This window comes from Plecotus auritus, assembly GCF_963455305.1.
Source record: "Plecotus auritus genome assembly, chromosome: 6".
NCBI classification, from domain to species: Eukaryota; Metazoa; Chordata; class Mammalia; order Chiroptera; family Vespertilionidae; genus Plecotus; species Plecotus auritus.
The window spans coordinates 103918764-103943527 of NC_137773.1; the positions used below are offsets into that span (position 1 = coordinate 103918764).

Genomic DNA, 24764 nt, shown 5'->3' on the forward strand with positions numbered 1-24764 from the left:
CGCCCCTCAGTTCCCTGGCCAGGCCCGTCTCCTGTGCACTTCTGCAGAGTAGCGGCCAGGGAGCAGAGGCCATTGGCATTTGCAAGGAAAACTACCTCATGAAGCCAAACACATGGCCTTGGCATAATTTCTTGTACTGTATGCATGGTATTGGTAAGCAGCACAGGTTAATGGTTAAGAATGCAATTTTGGTAGAAGACATCTAGAACTGGACCTAGCATGGTGACCTTAGGCAGTAGGAGTCGCATCTCTAAAGTTAAGATACCAATAGAACCAGCATGATGGGGGAAAGGTGGTGATTACAGGGGCTCATAAGATAAGGCCTGGTCCTACATGCTCGAAAGATGACACATGTGATTACTGAGTTACTGTCACCATTGTGGGCCTTCCTAGTTCTATGTAATGACAGGACTTATGGGAGACTTCTTAACCAGCAGTCAAATGTTTAGCCCGGATTCTGCAAAGAACCGTAGGAACAACTGTGCCCATTGACACACACATCCTCAGTGACCTGCCATCCATCAGCTCATGCAGTATGACTTTGTGCAGGTCTTTGTAGATGGTGCAGATTTCACAATTACAGACCAAAGCAACTCCACCTCCAAAAGCCGTGCTCAACAGTCTCTCAAGATAGCCGAGAAGTCCCAGCCCAGCCAGTAACCGTGGCCCCATTAGGTGTCCCTACCAGGACTATTTTCTGCACTGCCCATTCTCTGTGGAAGAGTCTGTGAGGGGAGGAGAGAACCTCCTGCCCCTAAGCCCCAGACAGAGGCAACTGGCCCTTGCGTGTTGAGCCATGTTCTCCCATGTATCTCCAATTCTACAGCAGCAAGCTGCACTTAGCAAATCATGCTTGGAGAAAAACAGACCTGCAGTCATGTGTCTGAAGAAAATATGTTGTTTTTCAGAGCCCTGATGTTGTTTATGCTGTTCTTGGCAGCAACAACCATGGGGAGCTGATTACTGCATTTTGGCTAATTATACCTGGACTAGAAGCCCAATGCACAAAGAGTCATGCAAGAATGGGCCTTCCTTTCCCTGGCTGCCGGCACCGCCTTTCCGCTCCGGCCTCGGAGCTGCCTCTTTCCGCTCTGGCTCCGCCTTTTCACACTGCCCAGAGGCCCTGAACGGCTGGGGCGATGCCAAATGCCTGCGACGACTCAAGCGTCCCGCCCCACCCCTGGCCGCTCTGCGCTTGTGTATGCAAATTAACCCGCCATCTTTTGGGGTTAATTTGCATACTCATTCCTGATTGGCTGGTGGGCGTTATGAAGGTACAGTCAATTTGCATCTTTCTCTTTTATTAGTGTAGAAGTTACATCTAATAGGCTTGGGTTTATTATGGTGGTAAGTCCTTGGATACAGGAACCACCAATGTTTGGGCCATGGACTTAGGATGTTTGTTGTAAGGTTGGGGCTGAAGAAGAGGAGGTATTCCAGAGGCTCTTTACCCACCTCCTACTTTTTGAATCTCCTTCTAGGAAGTTCCACCTAAGACTAAATCCTATTGTGTTCACAGTACAATGACGCAGTCTCATCAGAACTGCCCCATGTTTCGGAGCACTCTACACGCCAGAACGTCTCTACACCAGCCTGGTGAGCAGGATTCAGGTTTCCTGAACTCAATTCTTTGTTTAAAATAAAGATTCTGGAGCCTCCCAGAAGAGTATGATTAGGTATATCTGGAATAGGGCCAAGCATGATTCTCAAGCTCAGCCAAATTAGGGAAACACCTCTGGGTAATAGTTTGATTAGTATCAGAGCTTTGCAGAGGAAGAAAAAGAGGCTCAGAGCAGTGAGGGGACTTAACAAAAAACAAGCCATCAATGACCTGGCTGGCATCTAAAAGCAGGTCTCTGGCTGAGTCCAGTTGTCTCCGCTTAGGCCTCCCCCCCGACCCGCCCGCCCTGGCCACCTGCTCACTCTGTTCCCACTGCAGCACTCCAGGCTTCAAGATTTTCCTCTGGAATCCAGATTCTATTTCCCACCTCCCCACCAGAGCTGAGAATTTGCCTAGGCCCATGGTGGTCTCCAATGCACCATTCTGTAGCTAAGCACTGGATGTGAGCCCGGGGGCATTGATCTCCCAAGAGGCTCAGAATGGGGAGCTCAGGAGGTCAGGCTGCAAGGAGCCCCGAGAGGCCTCTGTCTGTCACCTCCTGGGGAAGAGGCTGTGGCTCTCTAGGTTCACTGAGGTAGGCCTCAGCTCTGAGTAGAGCAGCCCCATCTTCATCAGCTGGGAAGTCACTGCCTATCCCGCCGCTGGACTAAGATTCCCAACAGGTTGTAAATTAGCTTTCCACATCAGTGGTTGCTTGTTGGGCAGGCAAGACAAGAGGCCACCAATCCATCTCCTGTGAAGTCTGAATCCCTTGATGGACAACATCAGCCACTTGTCTCCACCAACCTGTGTCGCATTTGGCCCAACAACCTCAAGGTGGAAGTTTTTAGAGACAGTGGCAGCCTCCCGAGCCATCCTGAACAGTGTATTTCTGTTTTCTTCCCTGATTGTGAGAGAACATGCTATTGTCTCCCCACACTTCTCACCCCTAACTGCCACTCAGGTCCTTCCTTCCCGAAGCTGCCTTCTGGGAGAAGCCCCACTGCTTCCCTGGTTGGAAACACGTTTTTTGTATCTTGAGAATCAAGTGCTGTGTCAGTATTTAAACATGTATGACATTAATTTTCACATCATATTTTCTTCATTTAATTTTTTTTATTTAATCCTCACCTGAGGATATTTGTCCACTGATTTTAGAGAGAGAGAGAGAGACATCAATTTTAGAGAGAAACATCAATTGGTTGCCTCCCACCTGTGCCCTGATAGGGGCCAGGAGTCGAACTTGCAAGACAGGTACATGCCCTTGACCTAGAATTGATCCCTGAGACCTTTCAGTGCACAAAATGGCACTCTAACAACTGAGCAACACTGGCCAGGGCTCTTCATTCAATGTTTAATTAAAATTAATTTTATTAGAAAATAATAAAATTGTTCAACATGGGTTTGAACTGCACAGGTCCATTTACACACAGCTTTTTTTTTTTTTTTTTTCAATAAATATACAGTCAGTCCTCCATATCCTTGAGTTTTGCATCTGCAGATTCAAACAACCATGGCTGGAAAACAGTATTTTTGATCCATGGCTGGGAATTGGTGGGTGCAAAGGGCCAGCTGTATACATTGTTCTACATCATCTATATATATAAAAGCCTAAGCAACCATTATGTCCGAACGACCAGAATGACCAGAACAACCAGATGACCAGCCGGTAGCTATGATGCGCACTGACCCAGACCTTGCTCCTGGGGCCCTCATATCCCTGAATCTGGTTCACCTGCATCCCGGACCCAGACAGGAGGGAGGAAGAAGCCTGATTCCTGGTGGAACTGGCCATTGGTTAGTTTGCTGCTGGGGCCAGCTTCCCGCGGTCCCTCCCCCAAACACCCCCGATCGGCTCCAATCACCAGCCAGGCCAAGAGACCCCCACCCATGCATGAATTTGTGCACTGGGCCTCTAGTTTTATATAAGGGGCTTGAGCATCCTGGAATTTTGGTATCCACTGGGGTCCTGGAACCACAGGTACTGAGAGGTGACTAAAGTTTTGGGGAGTCAAAAGTTTTATGCAGATTTTCAACTGTGTTAGGGGTCTGCATCCCTAACCTCCACCTTGTTCAAAGTCAACTGTATAAGTAAGCAAAATGAAAAAAAAAATTAAATAATGCTAATACCCAAAGCCCATTACTGTTAACATCTTGGTATACAGGCTTCCATACCTTTCTTGGGTTTTTTATACAACTATTTCTTCCTATATGTAAGAATTGGACCATACTGTGTATACAGTTTTTAAGATTTTTCTAAACACACCTATATCATAGACATCTTTCATGTAACTAAGTATCCATCCACAGCTTTACTTTTAATGTCCAAAAGTGTTTCAGTGAAAGGATGTTCTATTATTTATTTAATAAGTCCCCTAATGAACACTAAGGATGCTTTTAATTTTTCACTACTATAATGTGTGCTTCAATAAACAGCCTTCAGGAAGACTCATTTGTTTCCTTAGTATATGTTCCTGAAAGTAGAATGTGAGGTCAAAGGGCACATACATTTTTAAGGTTCATGCCAAAAGGGTCCTCTCCCAGAGTCATCTACCTCCTTACAGTAGCGTTAGAAAGTTTCCACTCCTAATTTTGTCAACCTGGGTATTTTTATTTGTTAAAAAAATATATTTTCCAACTTGCTAGGGGAAAACTGTTATCATGTAGTTGCTTAATTTGCATTATTTGATTATTAATGTCATTGGGATATTTTTTAAATACATTGTTGCTTAATTGTAATCCTTCCTGACATAACTCCTGATATTCTTTGCTAGTTTTTAATTTAAGGTATTTTTCTTTTTCTCCTTAATTTGTAAGATAGCTAACATTCACCCCTTTATCCACAATGCATACACAACATAGTGAATGAAAAACAGTAAGCATAAAATAAACTTTCGCTGAACAAATGATTGAATCTTTTTATACATAAGACCATATGTCATATATAACAAATATGTTCCTAATTTGTTCCTTTCTTTATTAAAAAATTTTTTTGTAATCATATATTTATGCTTGATGGTTTCTGTACAAGATTGGCGGGGCTCAAGTTTATAACAATTGTTTGAAATGTCTACATTTTTTGTTAAAATTATTTAATTCACATATGTTTCAGTTATGATATGAAATTAGGTATCTGTTTTTCAATGCTTGACCAGTTGGCCCAACACCATTTGTTGAACATTCTATCTTTTCCATGTGGACCTGAGATGGCTCCTCACCTATATAGATACTTATATATTTACACCATTCATGTATACACAAACTATTTATTTATTTATTTATTTATTTATTTATTTAAATCCTCACAGGAGGATATGCTTTTATTGATTTTTAGAGAGAAAGAAAGGGAGGGAGGGAAAGAGGGAAGGAGAGAGAAAGAGAGAAGAAATATCAATATTAGAGAGAAACATCGATTGGTTGCCTCCCGTACATGCCCCGAACCCAAAACCTAGGTATGTGCCCTGACAAGGAATCAAACCCACCACCTTTCAGTATACAGGACAACGTTCCAACCAACTGAGCCACCCAGCCAGGGCTACAACCTATTTATTTCTAACTATTCTCTTCTGTTGTGTGACATTTCTCTATGTTCTTGCAAAGTCCCGTATTCTTTTAATTGCTGAAACTTAGCATTGGTTTTAATGTCTGGTAGGGCAAAGCCCTCTCATTTTTCAAAATCAGAGGTTCTATTTTAGCACCTCAGTGAACTTTTGTAAAGTTTCCCCAAACATTTTGTGGGTACTTTGATTGGCATTGTGTGAAATTTATTCACTAATTGACATCTTTACAATATTAAATCTCCCCACCTCTCCGCCAGCTGGAAGGATTTTGTCCTTCCCCTGAACTCCCTTTAGCACTTTATACCTTTTTAAAAATCACTTTCTAAACTATACCCACCCAATTTTTCAAACCTGAAACCTGAGAGTCTTCCCCTCCCCTCCCTTTCCCAACCTTTACCCTATCCAATCAATCATCAAGTCCCGTCAATGCTACCTCCTAAATTTCACCCACTTCAGCTTGTCCCCACTACCAGCATGCTCGTCCAAGCTGCCATCATTTCTGGCCGGGGCCACCACACTGGCCTCCAAGTGACCTCCCTGAATCCTCCCTGACTTCCAAGCCATTTTCTATACTGCAGCCAGAATAATCTTTAAAAAGGCAAATCTGATCACAGATTCCCCAGCTTTAAAATACTCCAGTGTCTTCCCGTGTTTTCATACAGATCGAAAACATCCTTAGTGTTCATTAGGGGTAGGACCAAACAAGCAGCCCAAACCCTCCCTTCCAGCTTGAACCCAACCTCTCTTTAACTCATTCTCTCTGCCCTGTTCATAGTGGCCATCAAATGTATTCCATGTTTTTTTCTACCCCAGGATCTTAGGATGTACTGTTTTCTGTGTTTGGACTGATCTTAGCCTTCCTTATCATCTCAGTCCAAGAAGGTTCAACTTCCCTGACATATATCCACAGCATCCTATACAACTTTTAATCCTCATAGCACCTGTAACTTCTCATTCATCAGTCTCCATGATGTTAAGACTAATAGAAATAACAAGAATAATATGAATAATAAACACCTTTTGAATAATAAGATCTAGTTGCTCTCTATTCCAAATGCCTTCCATGCAGAGGTGTTCTAGAGCTGGCTTATGAGGGCAGGTTGTTAAATTTTCAGGAATTTTGTGAGCTGGTTGATGTCATATTGGTAGCTTGAAATGAGCCATGGGGAGAGTATTTGCACCATGGAAGTCAGCAAATGCTACAAACCAATGTTTCTCCCACCCTCACCTTGAACCTGGAGACCTGGTTGTTAAACTTTTACCAGCACACCACTGTTTCTATTATTTATCCTCACCACAGCTCTGAGAGGTAGGTAGCCCATTTGATACATGAGAAACTAAGAGTTTATGTCACATACCCAAGATTTGCAAACTATTTAGAAGCAAGCCAAGCTGTGCATGCAGGCAGTGTGACTCTAGAGCAGGGATCCTCAAACTACGGCCCACGGGCAACATGCGGCCCGCCGAGGACATTTATCCGGCCCGCCAGGTGCCGCTGCCTGTCCTGCTTAGCAGCCGACTCGTCCCGGGCCCGCAGTGCGCATAGGAATTTGTTCATAGTTTTTTTTTTTTTAAACTATAGTCCGGCCCTCCAACGGTCTGAGGGACAGTGAACTGGCCCCTTGTTTAAAAAGTTTGAGGACCCCTGCTCTAGAGCATGAGCAGTCCACCTTTACATCACTACATTGTGACACTGAGGAAGCAAGAACCATCTGCAGTATCCCTGGCACAGAGCACAGTGCTAAGCCTAGTGCATGTGCTCAAGTGCTATTTATTTCATAGTCATTAATGGCTCATTAGGAAAAGAGAGCTCTTTGACAACACTATATATATATATATATATAAAGAGGTAATATGCAAATTGTCCGGGATGCCATAACATCAGGACCGCTCAGGAGGAGGCTGTGCGCACAGGTGGGTGGGAGGGCACTGCGTGCGCAGTAAGGCAAGCCACGGATAGTGCAGGCCCAGAGAGAAGAGGGCCTGCCAGTCGTGCCTCTCCGCATGAGCTGCAGAGGAAACACCTTTTCTGACCGCTCATTGGCTAAGCTCCTGGTATGCCACTCGCAGTGTTCTTGGTAACTTGGGTAATAAGAATCCAAGAAGGTGATCTAGGGTTTTTCCACCTCACTCCTGGAGGTAAAAATGAAGGTCTGCTGCTGGAGGGGCTAAGAAATGTCATATCCTGCCCTAGCTGGTTTGGCTCGTGGGTAGAGCCTCAGCCTACGGACTGCAGGGTCCGGGTTCGATTCTGGTCAAGGGCATGTACCTAGGTTGCAGGCTCCTCCCTGGCTGGGGCCCAGGTCAGGGCTCATGCAGGAGGCAACCAATCAAAGTGTCCCTCTCACATTGATGTTTCTCTCTGTCTTTCCCTTTCTCTTCCACACTCTCTAAAAATCAATGGAAAAATATCCTCAGGTGAGAATAAAAAGAAAAGAAAGAAAAAAAGAAAGAAAGAAAGAAAGAAAGAAAGAAAGAAAGAAAGAAAGAAAGAAAGAAAGAAGTGTCATATCCTATGAAAGAGACATCTTGAAAATGCCTAAAGAAAGTTTGTCATTTTTTTCATGGTGAAGGGACTGGACTTGTGTTGATGAAAACATCTTGGCGGCTGTGGCGGCCAGCAGTGGCAGCAGCAGTGGGGTGATGGGGGCGGCACCTTCCCCTGATCAGCCCGGTCACCTCCCGCAGAGGGAAGCCATCAGTAAGACATCCCCTGAGGGCTCCCGGACTGTGAGAGGGGGCAGGCTGGGCTGAGGGACGACCCCCCAGTGCACAGATTTTCGTGCACCGGACCTCTAGTGTGCTAAATAAAAGACCCCCCAGGCAGGATGGGAAGACACCTGGGTCCTTGTTCTGACTCCACCTGGAATATAATGGACAACTGTGGACAAGTCAGTTCTCCCTGAACCTCACTTTTCTCATCTGCAAAAGAGGGAGTTTCACCAGATGATCTTCAATGTCTCATCATCTCTATGATTCTTTGAATTTACATGTAGCATAACATCTATTATTTTCATGGTTATGTGGACTCCTCTTTTACCAGGCACTTTGTTTCCACAAATTCTTCTGCCTGGTAAGTTCCTACTTTGCTTTTGAAATGTCACTCTAAGGTCACCTCCTCTGAACAGCCTTCAATGGTTTCCCAAAGTCAACTACTCCCTGCTCAGTGCTCCAACAACCCATTTTACTTTTATATATCTTATGGGACTCAACCCAATTACCATAATCTACAAGTAGCTATCCCCCTTCTAGAACTGAGCTGTTAGAGGCATACTGATATGATTGATTTTGTGCCTTGAGCATAATTTAGAGCTGATGCTTGTTCAACAAATATATGGATTACACTGATACCTGGGTCTTACCTTCAGAGATTTAAATCTGTTTGGTCCGGGGTCCAGCCTGGGCATCAGTGATTTAAAGTGAAGGCAAGGGTGAGAACCCCTGCTTTCAGAGGAAGTTAACACATGTATACACACACACACACACACACACATGCACGTATATGCACATGCTTGCACACACACATATATACACACATGTACACACACCACTTGGCTCCAGATGTCTATAGACGCACTGAGTATGGAGATTATTTGTTAATTCAGAAGAGAGTTGAGGATTAGTTGCACCATGATTGGTATTAGTCTTACTCATCTCCTCTCAGGCCTAACCTGTCATCCATGTCAGGGAAAATAGAGGTGCTGGAGCTCTATATGTGGAAAGCGTCCTGGAGTGAGACCCATTCCTCACCAGACTTGAGGGACCGCACATGATCCTGGTATTCTCCTACCCCACTGACTACTTCTGCTTATTCCCTTCACAGACTCCTGCTTATCATCCTGAGCCCTACACATTGGTGCTCCTGAGGCCCCATCTAGACTTCTTCCATCCTGTATTTACACCCCCTTCTGTGGCCATCTCCTCCAACCCTCTTCCATCTACTCCTCATTGACATCTAAGCAGACATTGATACTTAGACCAGAATAGAGGCTGAGTCCAAATGAGAGAATAAACTATAAAATGATATTATTAGAAAGTCATAATATATCTGATGTATTTTCTTAGTTTATATATTTCTTTCTCTCTACCCCTATTTTCTCTTTCAAAGTATAATATCCTGGTTTCAGTTTCTCTAGGTCTCCTTGGCTGCTGTCTCCCCCTGCCCCCCATCTAAATCAGTCTTTATATCAACCACACTCATATATCCTAAGATAGCACTTTTGAGTTACTTTCTCTTGCACAAGAACCCTCAATGTCACTTTATATCTTGCCAAATCAAGTCTGAACTCCCAATCAAAGCTTTTTTTCCAAATTATGGTAAAATTTGTTACATGGGAAAATATAACAAAATTTATTATCTTAAACCATTTCTAAGTGTATAGTTTAATAGTGTTAAACACATTCACATTTTGTTGTGCAGCCAGTCTTTAGAACTCTTTTCATCTTGCAAAACTGAAATTCTGTACCCATTAAACAACAACTCCCATTCTTCCTACCCTCAACCTCTAAAAACCATCATTCAACTTCTGTCTCTATGAATTTGATTACTCTTGGTACCATACAGGGTTTTTAAGCTGTTTTGTGGTTTCCCTTCTTCCTGTGCCTATATCATCTAAACTAAGTTCTGGTCTCAGGTCTACCCAAATACATTGCCACCTGCTCACCTCACCCTCTGGGCCTTTGCACATGAGTTTCCCATAGCTGAAATATTCTTCCTTCTCTTTGCCTATATAAACCCTCCCATCCTTACAAATGTCCATTTCCCCCTTAATATATCATCCCACTACTCTAGTCCATCTAAACTCTCTTTTCCTGGAACTCATATTCCATTCATTGAAAATGCCATGCATTTTGAATATTCTAATTCTCTAGCTGTTCTGTGTAATATACCATTGCCTCCTCTAAAAGTTCTAAACTCCCAGTACAGTAAGGACCATGTATTATATGTCCCTGTATCTTACACCTAGAAAAGGTTGTAGATACAAGGTAGATATTCAACAAATATTGAGATATGTGATAGGTTATTTATACTTTCATAAAATTTAAAACAATTTAAATCATTCTGCAGCATCAATGGGCAACTCCCTTGAATCCTTTTCAAGAAAATTAGTTATATTCAGCAACGCTGTCTAATTTTTTGCCTGGTTGCTTGAATAAAGGTCTATCCTAGCAAGGTTCCAGCAGAGTTAAATTTATAAGGAGGTACCCGTGATATGAGCTGCCCTGACCATCTCCCAAACTCTACAGAAACTGCTTAAGTAGAATAAAAATTTAGAATCAAGTCTATACTTCCCCATTCAATGCCTTTTACCCAGTCCAGTCTTCTCACACAAGCAGAAAGACCTAGTAAGTTTAGAATGATGAAAAAGTAAAGAGACTGGGAATTAGACCAAAGGAGAACCCGGTGCCAGCCCCCTTTGGAATCATTTTCTCACTCACCTGTGTAAATGAACCTCCCTGGAGCTCCTTTGCAGAACTGCTTGGATTTATAAGACAGAGTCACTTCCACCACTCCAGGGATGTGCCGAGGAGGAGTCTGCACTCTGATGGCATGAGGAGTGATTAGCTGAGAAATGAACAGGCATGGAAATGAAACACCTATTATAGAAGTTATCACCAAGGATACTGAGAACATGAGAATCTCCCACGACTGCTCCCACCAGGGCAAACTGGCATAGTCATGGCATCCCAAACATTCTGAATACCCTGTTCCTGTCTCTCACATGTTTCTCTCTCACCCTGGAATTTCCTCTCTACCTAACCTGTCTAGGTCCTTTCCTTCCTACTAGCCCAGCTCAAGTCCCTCCCACCTCTTGTGCCCACCCCACCCCCAAACCTGTAATCATACTCTCCTCCTAATTCCTACACTGCTATGATCTCACATATTGATTTGGCAACTTCCACATCCAACTTAACATCAGTAATTATCTTCCTATAACATGTCTTGTTGGTTTTCTCATTATGAAAGTAGAACATATCCACTTTAGGAAATTTAGAAATTACAGAAAAATGTAAGGAAAAATATTAACATTGCATAACCTGAGACAACTGTTATTAATCTTCAGTGTGTTTCCAGCACTTTTCTACGAATGTATGTTACGTAATTAGACTTTACATCCTCAGACACTGTTGTCCTGATTTTTTATTCCACTTAGCATTACAGCATAAACATGCACCCTTCTCTTGGTCATTAGAATTTTTTCAAAACACAACTTTTAAAAATATTTTTTTATTGATTTTAGAAAGGAAGGAAGAGGGAGATAGATAGAAACATCAATGATGAGAGAGAATCATTGATTGGCTGCCTCTTGCATGCCCCCTACAGGGGATTGAGCCCACAACCCAGGCATGTGCCCTTGACTGGAATCAAATCCAGGACCCTTCAGTCCATAGGCCAATTCTCTATCCACTGAGCCAAACTGGCTAGGAGAAAAAAACCCACAATTTTTAATGGTGGAATGATATTCCATCATTTATTTACCCAATATCTAGGCTATTCCTATTTTTTCACAATTATAAATAATACTGCAATGAATGTTGTGGTTTATATGTGGCTAATCTTTGGTACTTAATAATGTGCATTCATGCTGTGATATTACAGGAATTACTAGTTACAAACCCAGAGCAAAACAATCTTTGGGCCAATGAAAATCAGGAAAGCAAGTTGCCCCTGCCTACCTCGCTCCATACAAGCATGGTCCCAAACACCACTTGGAGGCCATCAAAGAAGTTGTCCCCAATGATGATGACCATGGCTCCTCCTGTGGTCCAGCCTTCACTTGGGCTAATGGCTTTGATGCAGGGGGTAGCTAAAAAGATAGAAAAGAAAAATCAGGTCTGCCCTTTGGTGGCTGAAGTTTGGAGTATGGGAAACTGACTGCTCTTAAAGGCTGTTGATCATTCCAAGAAGTTCAAGTTGAGCTTTGCTGACTTGCCATCATTCCTTAATTGGTTGTTGGTTTTCACCAGGTCATTAAAGCCTAATGAGTTGACCACTATGTATGAAAACATGGAACACTTAGCTAATTGTGCAAAGGGTGTTTTTAGAACTTGTTCTTTTCCCCCATATTTTTATAAGTTGACCACACTGGAAACGTGTAAATCCCTTTTCTCTCTCCACCTCCTGTGCACTAAGATGTTAAGATTTACAAGGCCTGCTAATGTGCCAGAGAAAGAGAAAGCAAAATCTGTCATAGGTGAAGGCTTATTCTGCTCTATCAAGAGACAATTTCTAATCACTTTCCTAACTTTGTATGAAGGATTTCCCCCCTTCTTCCATATGTTTGAGGCCTCTGGACCTTACATCCCAACAGGAACCCAATATGGTTTTCAGGCCATAACTAAAGTCAATCCATCACTCCATTTCCAAAGCTGACAGGGTCAAAGGTGGGAGAGAACTTTGGCAGGATTCCAAAAACATGAGCCCTCTTTGAACAGCCAGTCAATCACATCCAATCAGTCAAAAGAAACTGGATGGGTTCCTAGTTCTGAACCCTGGGGTTTTCTTCTCCCCTTCAGTGCCCACTGTGGGAGAATTAACACCACTCCAAATTCTTTACTGATTCAATCATTTTCTTTCAGTTCATTAATTCCTATTTTAAATGATACAAGACACATTTTAAAGGCCGAGTTGGGGTGGGGGGCTGGTGGGCAGTATACAGCCAAGCATCACACTAAAATAGTCCTTAATTTCACTATTCATGTAGTCCATGACCTCCTACTCCAGGGAGTGGGGAGTGGGGAAGGAAAGAGAAGAACTCAGATGGGCTTTACTTAGGTTTGTCAGTTATCTTCCTCAATATGCTTTAATTTTTCAGACAAGTTGAAGTTTAACAGTTACCTGTATTTCTAATTACTTTAATGCACTTGGAAAACTACCCAGAGCAGACCATGATTTCTTCTAGTCCAAGCAAACAAAAATCAATTAGTGTCAGTTTCATTCTGCACATTGTTTTGTTTTGCCCACAATCTGTTTAAGGGCACATCTGACACTTATTCATACATGTCTGGCACTATAATGTTCCTGTTTAACTAAGATGTCATAGGCCTACATTTGCCTGAAATACCTGCCTAGCAAAAAGAAAAACACAGAACCGAATGGAACAGACTGAGGCATGGGGGCTTAAACATCACGGGGAGATGTGTGGGGTTACCACAGAGTAGGCGGGAGTCAGTGTTTACAACTTCACTTTAAAACCCACATGGTCTTGTGTACTTTCTTCACTCCTACTCAGAAGCATAAATTTGAAATTCAAACAAGGAAATTGTGGAGAACTTCATTTGTCTGCCATTCTCGCCCTGCCCGCAGACAGCCCTACCTTCCGAAGGGTCCAGTCTTCTCGCTCTCCGCCCATGCTTCGAGTTGTTATGAACAAACATGTTGTCAGAAACAGCCAACACATGTCCATCCACATTCACTGTTGTTGATAACACAACCTGCATATTTAAAGTAAAAAAAAAAAAAAAAAGGAGGGTGGACTTAGTTTCATATAAAATAGTAAATGTACCAGAATTCTGTTTGCCAGATTTCCATATAGCTGACAAGAAATGAAACAGAATTTGGGCACAGGGCCATGCTCTTGACATTTCACCTCCTCTTATAATTATGGGAACAGCTTCATGGAAAAAGAGACTGCCCTTCGCTCATGTGCCATCACATATTTGTGTTCAGACTATGCCCAGATGATGAAATGGGGAAATTGGACATGTGCCTGCTGCTTCTAGAAATGTAGTTCTCTATCAAAGGACCTGGACACTCATTCCCAGCTGACCGTCACAACAAGGGGCAGACTGTGTGTGATCAGGAGGCTAAGATCTGAGCACCAGCTGGGAGGTCGTTTCTCCCAGCTCAGGAATGGGTCCTTGCACCTCTGACATGTGCTAGCATAAGGCTGGCATGGAGATGCTGCTAATGACTTGTTTGTGGTGTCCCTGCCCACTAGAGAGCAGTGGCAGAGATGCTCAGGCTTTAGGTGAGAAGGTGAGATTGCTGAAATTCAGTGTTGAGAATGCAGAACATTCAGTATCTAACCAGAGGAAAGGGAAGAGTTGGGTATGGAAGAATGAAAGAGCATGGACTTGCCGTCAGATGAAACCGAACTCAAATCTCATGCCTGCCGCTTCCTAACTTGTAACCTTGGACAAATCACCAACCTTTATGAATGTCCATTTTTCTTATCTGTAAAACATAAATAATGCCTATCTCTCAAGGGCTGAATGATACAAAATAAGGATAAATACATGTAAAGCTTTCAGTGTGGGGCCTCGATGAGTTCCCCTCCTAATTGCCTCACCTCTGCCTTGTTTGATTAGTTAACAGGACAGACAACATTACTCACTGAGCCTCTCCCATAGTCTATGCTCTGGGGGAGGCTCTAGAAAGAGGAACAAAGGGCTAGAGACCAAAAGTTACCAGGCATGACCCCTGCCCTCAAAGACCTTATGTTCAAGCTGGAGATATGGCTAACATAAAGCAAGTAGCACAAGGGATGAGATTCCATTGAATTCTATGTGTGAGCTGCAGATCAGGAGTATGCAAGAAGTTCAAAGAAGCAGAGATCAGCCAAGGCCAGAGTAGCAGGGAAAGTGTAGCAGAATAGAATGGACTCGAACGTACCCACCACCAACATACTTGATCCAGAAAGATGAACTATCCTAGATATGAGTCTACTTGTCAGTTATACATGGAAATTTTTTTAAGAAAAGAACTTGTGATATACATATTCATGCATATGTATACACTTTTTTAATCCTTACCCGAGGATACGTTTTTATTGCTTTTTAGAGAGAGAGGAAGAGGGAGAGAGAGAGATGAGAGTAACAACAATTAGTTGCCTCTCATACACACCCTGACCAGGGATCAAACCTCAACCCAGATATGTGCCCTGAGTGGGAATTGAACCTGCAACCCTCTTGGTATACAGGACAATGCTCCCAACTGAGCCACAGGGCTAGGGCATACATGCATACGTACAGACTTTTTGAGGAAGGGCAATGAATAGGTACATAATGAGGAGCTGTACTTGAAAATGACTCTTCCTATCTACTCCCAACTTAAATTTTTTTGATATTTTTCTTTAATTTTTTCTGCCACCCATTCCTTACTTATTACATGAAGGGGAAAAAACCTTGACCCTGCCTTAGTTCCTCATATGAAATAAGATTCATTAGAAGTCACTAAAATTTTTTTACTATGAATAATTTCAAGTAAACAAAATAAACAGAATAGTATAATGAATTTCCATTTTTAGGTGAAATTTACATGCATTGAAATGCACAAATTTTAGCTGCACAATTTTGACAAATGTATACATGAAGGTAAGCCTTACCATATCACGATTTTGAATATTTCCATTACCCTAGAAAGTTGACTTAGTCAATCCTATTTTCTGAGGCAACACTCTTCTGATTTTTTTTTACCTTGCAGAGTTTTAGATGGTATCCTTTAAATCTTTTAATGTATACTTTAATAAAATGGAGGCTTGGGAAAACCCCTAAAACCATGAGTCCACGGAATATGTCACATAGCCTGGTGCCATAGGCATGACTGTAGCACACAGGAAATCATACTTGGACATGAGTGGGCCTTAATCATTCAACCCAAAGGTATTCATTGAACTCCTTCTACATCTAGGGTATTGTCATGCCAGATTCTAGGATTATAACCAATGATCTGACTAGAACAAAACACAGCGTAATATTTCTCCAGTTGCCATTCAGAAAATTATTATCAATATAATTGCTCACAATTGAGGGATATAGTCTGTCTAGCCCTGGGTCTGTTTTCAATTGTGTTCATGTTAACATGTTAAAAGTCTGGAGAAAGTCCTTCCAGAAAGTTCCTATCATGTAGTGCCACCATAAGAGGGAGACATCCATCACTCTGGGTAAGTGATTGTCAGGACCATCTCAGCAAAGCATGGGATGGCATCATAGTCAAAGGAAGAGAGAGGCTGTCTCCTCGCCATGGAGTTAAGAGGAACATGAAGTTGAAAGCATTTACCTCTGTATATGCTTACCCCCTGAAAACAATAGAAGAAAGTGGAGAAAAAAGAGGAATCAGACCGCTTTGGTAAATTGTGTGTGTGAATGGATTTTCAAAGACATAGCTGTCATCTCTGGGGGGAAAAATGAGAGGGTGCTTCAGGCTTTAATTGCCAATGAGCTGTACTCAGCACAGTAAGGGGAACCCGCCTGCCTGGGGCCTACGTGGGTGTAAAGATCATTCTCTTTGAAATCACTTTAATTCATTCCACAAGCTTCTTGTCATACTGTGCTTTAGTGCTCCTCGTGCATTCCTGCCACAAAATATGGGGTTTTCTCAAGCCAGCTGATTTCATCATTGTCCATTTGGGTGGAGTGAGAGTCAGTTCCAAAGTGAACATTTCCCAAATGACATACCCTGATGGTTCAGATGCACTTCATTATTTTCTATTAACAATGGAAATAAATTTTAATCTCTTGCTGGCTAGCGCTGGCCTCTCATGACAGCAAGGGAATTAACCTGAATTATTTCAGTGTCTGCAAAATTTATTACAAGATTTTAAATTATGTCCAAATGTATGTGCATGTATATATGTGTAGATAGATAGATAGATAGATAGATACGAGACAAGTTCCCGTTTTTAATATTCCAAATATCTTAGACTCTCAAGTATCTAGAAGAGCTTGCCAATTAAACCAAATTTGCAAAGTGGAAAAGATTTAATTCACAAACTCCACTATGTGAAACCAGACAAGTTTGGTTGTTGTTCTTGTACGTTGAGCTGCACACAAACATGGACTTTTACATTCATGCACTCTACTTCTGGAAGAATGAAGGACATTATGGAGGTGAAGATACATTTGGTACATTCAAAGCTCCAAATTTAACTTCCTTCACTGTTTTCTGATGAATGATGACAACACTGATATTATTCTCTTTGGAGAAGTTAAAGTTTCTGAATGTTTGAAGACTAAAGGAAGTGGAAAGTGCATTCCAGCCTCGGCTCACTCCCAGGCCTTCCCCTTCCACAAGCCAACTTCTTTCCCTAGTGAGTATTTCCTGGGTCACAAAGGCTGACCTTTTCCATCTGGAATCAATCAGTCAACCCCTGACAACTTCCTGAAACACCTCACTCCATTTCCTGTTCTCTCCCCCTTCTCTCTTTTCCCCTGGTTTGCTTCACTCTTGAAAACTGCAGGCCACAGCAGCTTAATGTTAGAGGGTCAGACACAGTTAGACTCCAAAACACTACACAAGGACACCTTTGACCTTCAAAAATCTTTACATCTTAGCTAAACAAATCAAGGTCAACATTTCTTACCATTACCTTGTTAACTATTTGTAGGCATCTTTGCCAACGATCCCCTGATCATATAACCATCAATACCACTTGTTCTCCTAGGATCATAAGCTGATCTGTTTTAAGAAGTAGCCAGCAAATTTAGTATTGACAAGGGGTGCCATTTGGAGGTATCTGAAACTAATAATCACCAGTATTATAACAAACATATGGAGAGTATTCCAAACAAAAGAACTTCTATGCCTCATCAGTGTCTTCTATCACCTAAACCTGATACCTAGTATTTTCTAAAGCTGTCAGACTCTCTTGGCACCACCATTCTGCTGGCACAGCCCGAAATGATGCCAATTAGGAATACAGATGTCCATAATTTGTGTGGATGGACCCCCGGTTTTTGCTACTGACACTGGTGACAGCTTTCATTTGTTTCTCGTAGTTGGTGTGTCTGTATTTCAGCTCAAAGCTCCTATAGGGAAGCCTGCAGAGCTGAAAACAATGCCACAGTATTTTATAGCTCTCTTCAACTGATAAGCTGCAATTCAACACCAAAGCAACAACCAATTATATTCATGCAAATGTTATTTCTGATGTGGTAACTCTAAGCCAAGGCTCCAAGAAAGAGAAGTAGGGATCAATTGGAATTGCTTGCCTTTTTTTTTTTTTTTTTTTTTTAAGTGAAAGCAGTTTTTCACTTTTTGCAATTCCTTATTTTGCTTAATGAGTTCTCTAATTTTTGGTGAGGCCAGTGCAATACACAGACTAGCTTGAGAGTAACAGTGTAGGTTCTATTTGGAATCATGAAAATTAAATGGCAGTTTTAGCTGGTTATACAGAACTAGAAACATAAAAAGTTTGTATATCCCTTTGAAAAACAGCAGGAAGTCTTAAGAACAAAATCTACGATTGTTTATGTTAGCAATTTGCTACATGTACTCAAGAAAACTGATTGGCTTTCTTAAATTATATTTTTTCTTCTCATTACCCCAAAGCACTCCCATACCCCTCCCTCTAATAATTTATACAAGGCAGAAGCTGAATTGTAAAGAGCTCTTTCTTGCCTGTAAAAGGCCTCAGTGGGAGTTATCCTTTAGGTGAGCACATCGGCTAATCTGCCCATACAACTAATTTTCCAATAGAGGAACTGTTTCTTTAATATCAGCATGTGGCAGGGTACTTTTACCAAAATGACTTACTCCCACCTTTGAGTTATTTTTTTTATATAAAATTAATCCAAAGTGTGATCTTTGGCTTTTTGGGACATCACACTTTTGGTTTTTTAATTTTGATCTTTCTCAAAGCTCTCTAATTCAGTTAAAGGACATAAGTCAGAGGGATGACCAGCTTGGATCCTCCTCCCAGCCAGCTTTTCTCAGCTCATACCTAGTTGTTCCTACAAAGAGCCTAAGTCTCACACAAGAGGGTAACAGAAAAAGATAAATCAAAATGAAGGTGGTGTGGAATGACTAAATTGGCTGCTTTTTTAAAACAGATGAGAATCCCAGAGTCTATCATTGCTGGAGAATAATTACCTTGGTTAGAAACCTCTCTGTGTGGACCAGAGTGCTTGCTTTGAAAATCACACCAAATTCTACAATTAGACACATTTCCCCTCCATTTCAATGAGGGTCATGCACCTCCTAGTGGAATGTGGCCTTTGGTCGTTTAATCTTGGTACAGCTACAATGCATAGCATTTATAACACACTCACCGTGGAGTACTGATACCTACTTACAAACACATGTTCACCGAGCTAAATAAAATGGTCTTGAAAATTCCTGTTACTTAGCCAAGTATGGAAAAAAATTCTTTATGACATTTTACATCTGGAAATGGAATTAAATTCATGATGTGCATTTCCCTTATAACTGTTCAGTTGCCATATATGTTATTTCAGCTTTCCCAAAGCATAACTAGTATGTGGGATTTTATTTTCCACCTGTGGAAGGAGGAAAGAGACATAGAGACCATTAAAAGGACAGAGAAAATCAAGACAGACTTCTGGTTGTAGGGGGGCAACCATGTTTGGAGTCCATATCATGAGAAGAAATACGTCGTTGGTGTTTTTATACACTGGCTAATTCTCACATCGACATGGGGAATCTGATGAAGCAATCTGTCTAAGCCTACACTAATTCAGTCCAGGCTAACAACAAACAACTTGGCTACTGCAAATTGTGTTTCTCCTTACCACCTTATTCTTGGCACACATCATAGTTTCAAACCAGATTTACAGCCCAGATTCTCCTTTGTTACTGGACGCCAGAGTCTCCAGAATTACCTCTAAACACCGACACCACAAGTATGGATTTTGTCATCTTTTGTTAAAGGAATTCCCAGAATTCCTAGCACATCACTGTTGTTTCATAACCCCTAAGGCTAAATTTTCTGTTCCGTTAAGTATCAAGTACCAAATGAGAGAACACAAGGTTGATTGCTGCGGAGACAGATGTAGGGCATTCTGGGGTTGCTCATACCAAGGGAGGCGGACTGTGGCATGAATGACATAACTCCTGAGAAGATCCTTTCTCAAGTAACCAGGCAGTGCTGTGTTTTAATCAGTCAAAGGTTTTGTTTGACACTCCCAGGCCCTGTGCTACATGCCAGGGAGGCTTCCAGAAAACACTGTCATGACCTCAAGGAGCTGCCATGTAGTTGATGAAGCATAACAAACACTACACTTAATCAGAAAATATTACTCTACAGTAACACATAATTGAGGACTCAATTGTGTGGCCATTGTATACTCTAGGAGTCCAAAGGTGAGAAAAATTAACCTGAGCTGAAGGCACTAACAAACATTTACAGCAAGGAAATGAGATTTGAGATAGGCCTTGAAGAGTTGAAAAACTTTAGCTATACAACTTGGGGTTACTGAAATGGTTATTTGGGAACTTAAAAAAACGAATTATAATTAGCATAAGTAGAGTAGTATGCCAACAGCATTTCCATTGGCATATTTTGGCAAATTTGGCTTAGGAATGGAATATCTTATAGAACTTGTCTTTTAAAAATTAGTTGAATATGTATAGAAATCAAATGGCAATTTTTTTTAAAACCAGACTTTCCTGTCATCAGGGAGCTCAAAGATCATTAACCTGTTTACAACTAAATTTCCCGTCATCTCAAAGGTCATAGGCACTTGTTACTTCCAGCTGGCCTCATGCTGCTCCCTTGACCTCATTGTTTTTCCCATCTAAAATGTATGCCAAGTAGGATAGCTATGGTCAAGGGCAGTATTTTACTAGCAAACATTTTGAGAGCCCCAGGGGAGTTTTAACATATTTGATGCCATCTTGATTTGGCTGGACCATTCTCTTCCACCAAACTCTGCCCCAGGGATCCCATGAATCACCTGTCATCTATCAAAAATCAGGACCATGTACTAGTATGCCCCATAAGCTGCTTAAGAATCTATGCCTCATATTTCGAAACTAAAAGAGCTTTGCTTTCCAGGAAGTTCTGCATCCAATTGTTCCTTTTTGTGTGTGTGTTAATCCTCACCCAAGGACAGTTTTCCATTGATTTATTTTTAGAGAGAATGGAAGGGAGAGGGAGACACAGAGAGAGAAACATCAATGTGAGAGAGACACATTGATTGATTGTGCACGCACTCAGAGCAGCACCAGGTTTGAGCCTGCAACCGAGGTACATGCTCTTGACTGGGATCGAACCTGAGACCCTTCAGTCTGCTGACTGATGCTTTATCCGCTGAACCAACCAGCCATGGCTTCATCTGATTGTTCTTGGATGTGCTCAGGTTTTAGTGCCCCAATTGGAGTTCCCTAACCTCATTGAAATCTCACATATCCTCTCCCCAAAATTACATAGGCAACTACCTGCATCCACTTGTTTTCCTTTTCTCCCACAAATAACTGTAAACACATTTCCTAGATGAGTTGGACAAAATTCTTATCACCCTGATTCTTGTCCCTATTTGAGACACCAAAAGCCAGAGGGAGGGTGGCAGACGGTTATACCATTGAACAGAAAAGCTTGAAGCAATCTACAGAAAGCCTTCCCCAAGCTTAAAGCCTTAGACTAAATAAACGATCCTCAGACCCTCAGAGGTTTTTTTTTTGTTTTTTTTTTTTTGACTCAAAATAGATAATTATTATTTCTTAAATGGGACTATCTGGTTTGTTTTACCATCAGATAATGGATTCACCTGTTGATCGGAGAGGCCAGGGACAAGTGCTTTTCATTATGTGCTTTGAACCGCTGCTCAGTAGCACAGCAGCCTTCAAATGGTGGATGAGATCACAGAGCAGCTGGGGTAGCTCTTGAACTGAGAGATTTGAACTGAAGAAACCTGCAGGCAGCTGGAGCTATATTAAATTTTTACCATTTGGACTTAATTTAAACTCTTGTTTCCCTCTTCAACGGGTGTGAGAGAAATATTCAACATTTTTTATTTAAGGAAAATAGATGGTGGTGCCATTAAAAAGTTTTATATAAGAGCTGGGGGTTTAAAAAAAATCATAAGGGTTTGTTGGATGGATCTTGGCCCTATTCCAAGACATGAGTAGCCCTGCCCTTTGCTCTTGCATCGTTTAGTCAAACAGACTAATGGCCAGCGGCTGGCTGTGTATAGGAGGTGTCTTTGTCATCTAACTAATTTCTCCATTGTTCTGTGTAGTTGTTGTATCCAGCAGATTGCACTAACAGGCTCCAGGCCTCTCACACTATCTGACTGCCACAAGGATGTCAATCTTTGATGGAGGAGATCTTCGTGTCTTCCGTTCCCTTCTCCCCACCACTGTGTGTTTCTTCTCTCTTCCTCAGAGTTCTGACAAACCTGCTGGGTGTAACAAAGCACCAATCCTCAGCCTTTCCAGTCCCCCCCCAAGATGCCCTTCAAGGAAGGAGGCCCATCCTGGCATTGTGTGCAAACTCATCCAAACAAACAGGAATCCACTCAGCGCTGATGGCTCTCCCGATCTGGCCCCTGAAATGACTCTGCTTTCACTAGGAATACATGTGCCCCCTCATACCTCTTGAGGCAAAGGAGGAGAAGACATGTATATTTATCTCAGTGTGCTCCCTAGTTTAACTGTATTAAAAATGATTATTTTTGTGGGCCCAATCTAAAAAGGGAGCAATTTAGGAGGGAAACTTGAGATACCCAGGAGTCACTCAGCAAAGTTCAGCAAATGGAGGTAAGAACCCTTATCTGAATTATAAGAAAGCTGTAAGTTTGAGTGAAGGAGTTTCTTTCCAATGATTCCAGGGTACCAGGCCTGTGTTTCTCAGTGGTTAAGCATTGACCCATGAACCAAGAGGACACTGGTTTAATTCCTGGTCAGGGCACATGCCTGGTTGCGGGCTTGATTCCCAGTATGGGGTGTGCAGGAAGCGGCTGATCGATGATGTTTCTCTCTCATCAATGTTTCTATCACTCTATGCCTCTCCCTTTCTCTCTCTCTCTAAAACTCAATAAAAACATATATTTTTTTAAATGATTCCAGGGTTGGAGATGTGTCAAGGCATCTGCTACCAACTCTAGAACGACTAATGTACAAGTTGGTGCTGCCCATGATGGAAAACACTCCAGCCCTGGACAGTGGTCATGTCTGTTTAAAATAGAATCCTTTTGGGGCAGGAGGGGAAAAATTGACACCCTGGCTTCTAAGCTTCCCAATCTCAAGGAAATGATCTGCTGACATGAGTGCCCTGTGACAGCCAGTGCTGTGGAAAACCTTGAAAACTATCAGAAAGAGCATCCACGTGGGCTATTATTATAGTGGCGGCTGTTATTTAGCTCCCACATCACCCTTACATTGCCACACCACTGAGTTCCAAAAGGCGACTCAAGACACCATGATAGGGTCCTGTGCTTCCAGGCCAGTCACCCCATAGCTACGCTATGTAAATCGCTTATCTTATTTTCCTTATCTACCCACTAGATGTAAGTCTCTCTAGGGAGAAGAATTTTATCTGTCTTGCTAGTGTATCGCCAGCACCTAGGATAGTGCCTGGCACACAGAATTTCCTCAATAATAATGGTTGGGTGAATGAATACATGAGTAAGTGCATCTATGTTTTCACTGGGACTTGGAGCCGACCCAGCCAGCCTATCTGTGAGAGTGACTTGGCAACAATAGCCCTGATTGTCATCAACTTCTACTGTGTCTTAGAATGTGAATGTGGGAAATGACAACATGCCTGATTCCTCCTATTCTTGGCTTGATTTTCTTCTGGATTTTCCAACTGCCTGCTCTCCACCCACGATGCAGAGAAATAAAGAATGGGGTTCATTGTGTCTTAACAGGCCTGTCAGCTTAAACTAGACATACATTTCTTGTCCTTTCTTCACTGAGCTGTTAATCTGGGTGCTTCACCAAATTGTTCCATTTCAGGGAGGGCAGAGGTGATTTTCTGCATGCGTGGTCCATGGATTAAGGTACTTTGGGGGCCCTGAAAATCTTTTCTTTTTTCCCTTCCTTCCATTTTTTAAAATTTCTCTCTTAAAAATTCATTCAATAACAATTTATTGAGCCCTACAAAGTGGCTGGCATCGTGCTAGGCACTGGGGAGCAATACAAAAATAAACATACTAATTGCCCTCAAGCAGCACACAGTCTATTAGACAAACAATGACTGCAAGGCAATGTGATCAATTGTGTTGGAGTAGCTTGTGGAGAATGGTATGTTGGCCCAGGAGAAGGAATCAACATCTACTGACAGGAAGAGTCAGAAAAAGCCTCACAAAGGTGGTGACACAGGTGTAGTCTTGAGGCATGAGTAGAAATCGCAAACTGAAGAGGGGTGAAGGGTTCTCAGGCAGAGGCGAGAGCATGTGGAAAGGTTCCAAGTAATATTCCATGTAGTGGAAATCAATGAGGTGTGCCCATTGAGTAGTGGGCACATGGAAACATCAGGCAAGGTGCATGCCTAGTATAAAGATGCTTATGCGCCATGCCTTTGTAAATCTAAGCTTTTGTCTATGGACAGTAGGTATTCATAACATACAGTAAGCAGAGTGACATGTTTGAAAAGACAATTTTAGCAGTCGTGCTGAGGGTGGATTAGACAAGGAAGGAGTAGAGAGGCCTTTTGCAGTTTTTCAGGAGAGATGGGTTTAACAGATACTTAGGAGGAAGAAGTGACACTTAAACAAAAAATGAGGAGGGCGCCCTAGCTGGTTTGGCTCAGTGGATAGAGCGTCAGCCTGCGGACTGAAGGGTCCCAGGTTCGATTCCGGTCAGGGGCATGTACCTGAGTTGCAGGCTTGATCCCCATTAGGGGACGTGCAGGAGGCAGCCAATCAATGATTCTCTCTCATCATTGATGTTTCTATCTCTCTTTCCCTCTCCCTTTCTC

At 42.2% G+C, this 24764-nt stretch overlaps 1 protein-coding gene across 2 annotated transcripts in view; it reads right to left on the minus strand.

Annotated features, from left to right (window-relative positions):
- Positions 1 to 24764, minus strand: part of EBF2 (EBF transcription factor 2) — a 213174-nt gene that overhangs the window by 44360 nt on the left and 144050 nt on the right. For both annotated transcript variants that reach the window (XM_080676608.1, XM_080676609.1), the window contains exons 8-10: positions 13479 to 13596; positions 11839 to 11969; positions 10600 to 10726 (exon numbers count right to left, since the gene is read on the minus strand). In XM_080676608.1, coding sequence (XP_080532734.1) covers positions 10600 to 10726; positions 11839 to 11969; positions 13479 to 13596 — 376 coding nt within the window. The remainder of the gene's footprint in view (positions 1 to 10599; positions 10727 to 11838; positions 11970 to 13478; positions 13597 to 24764) is intronic.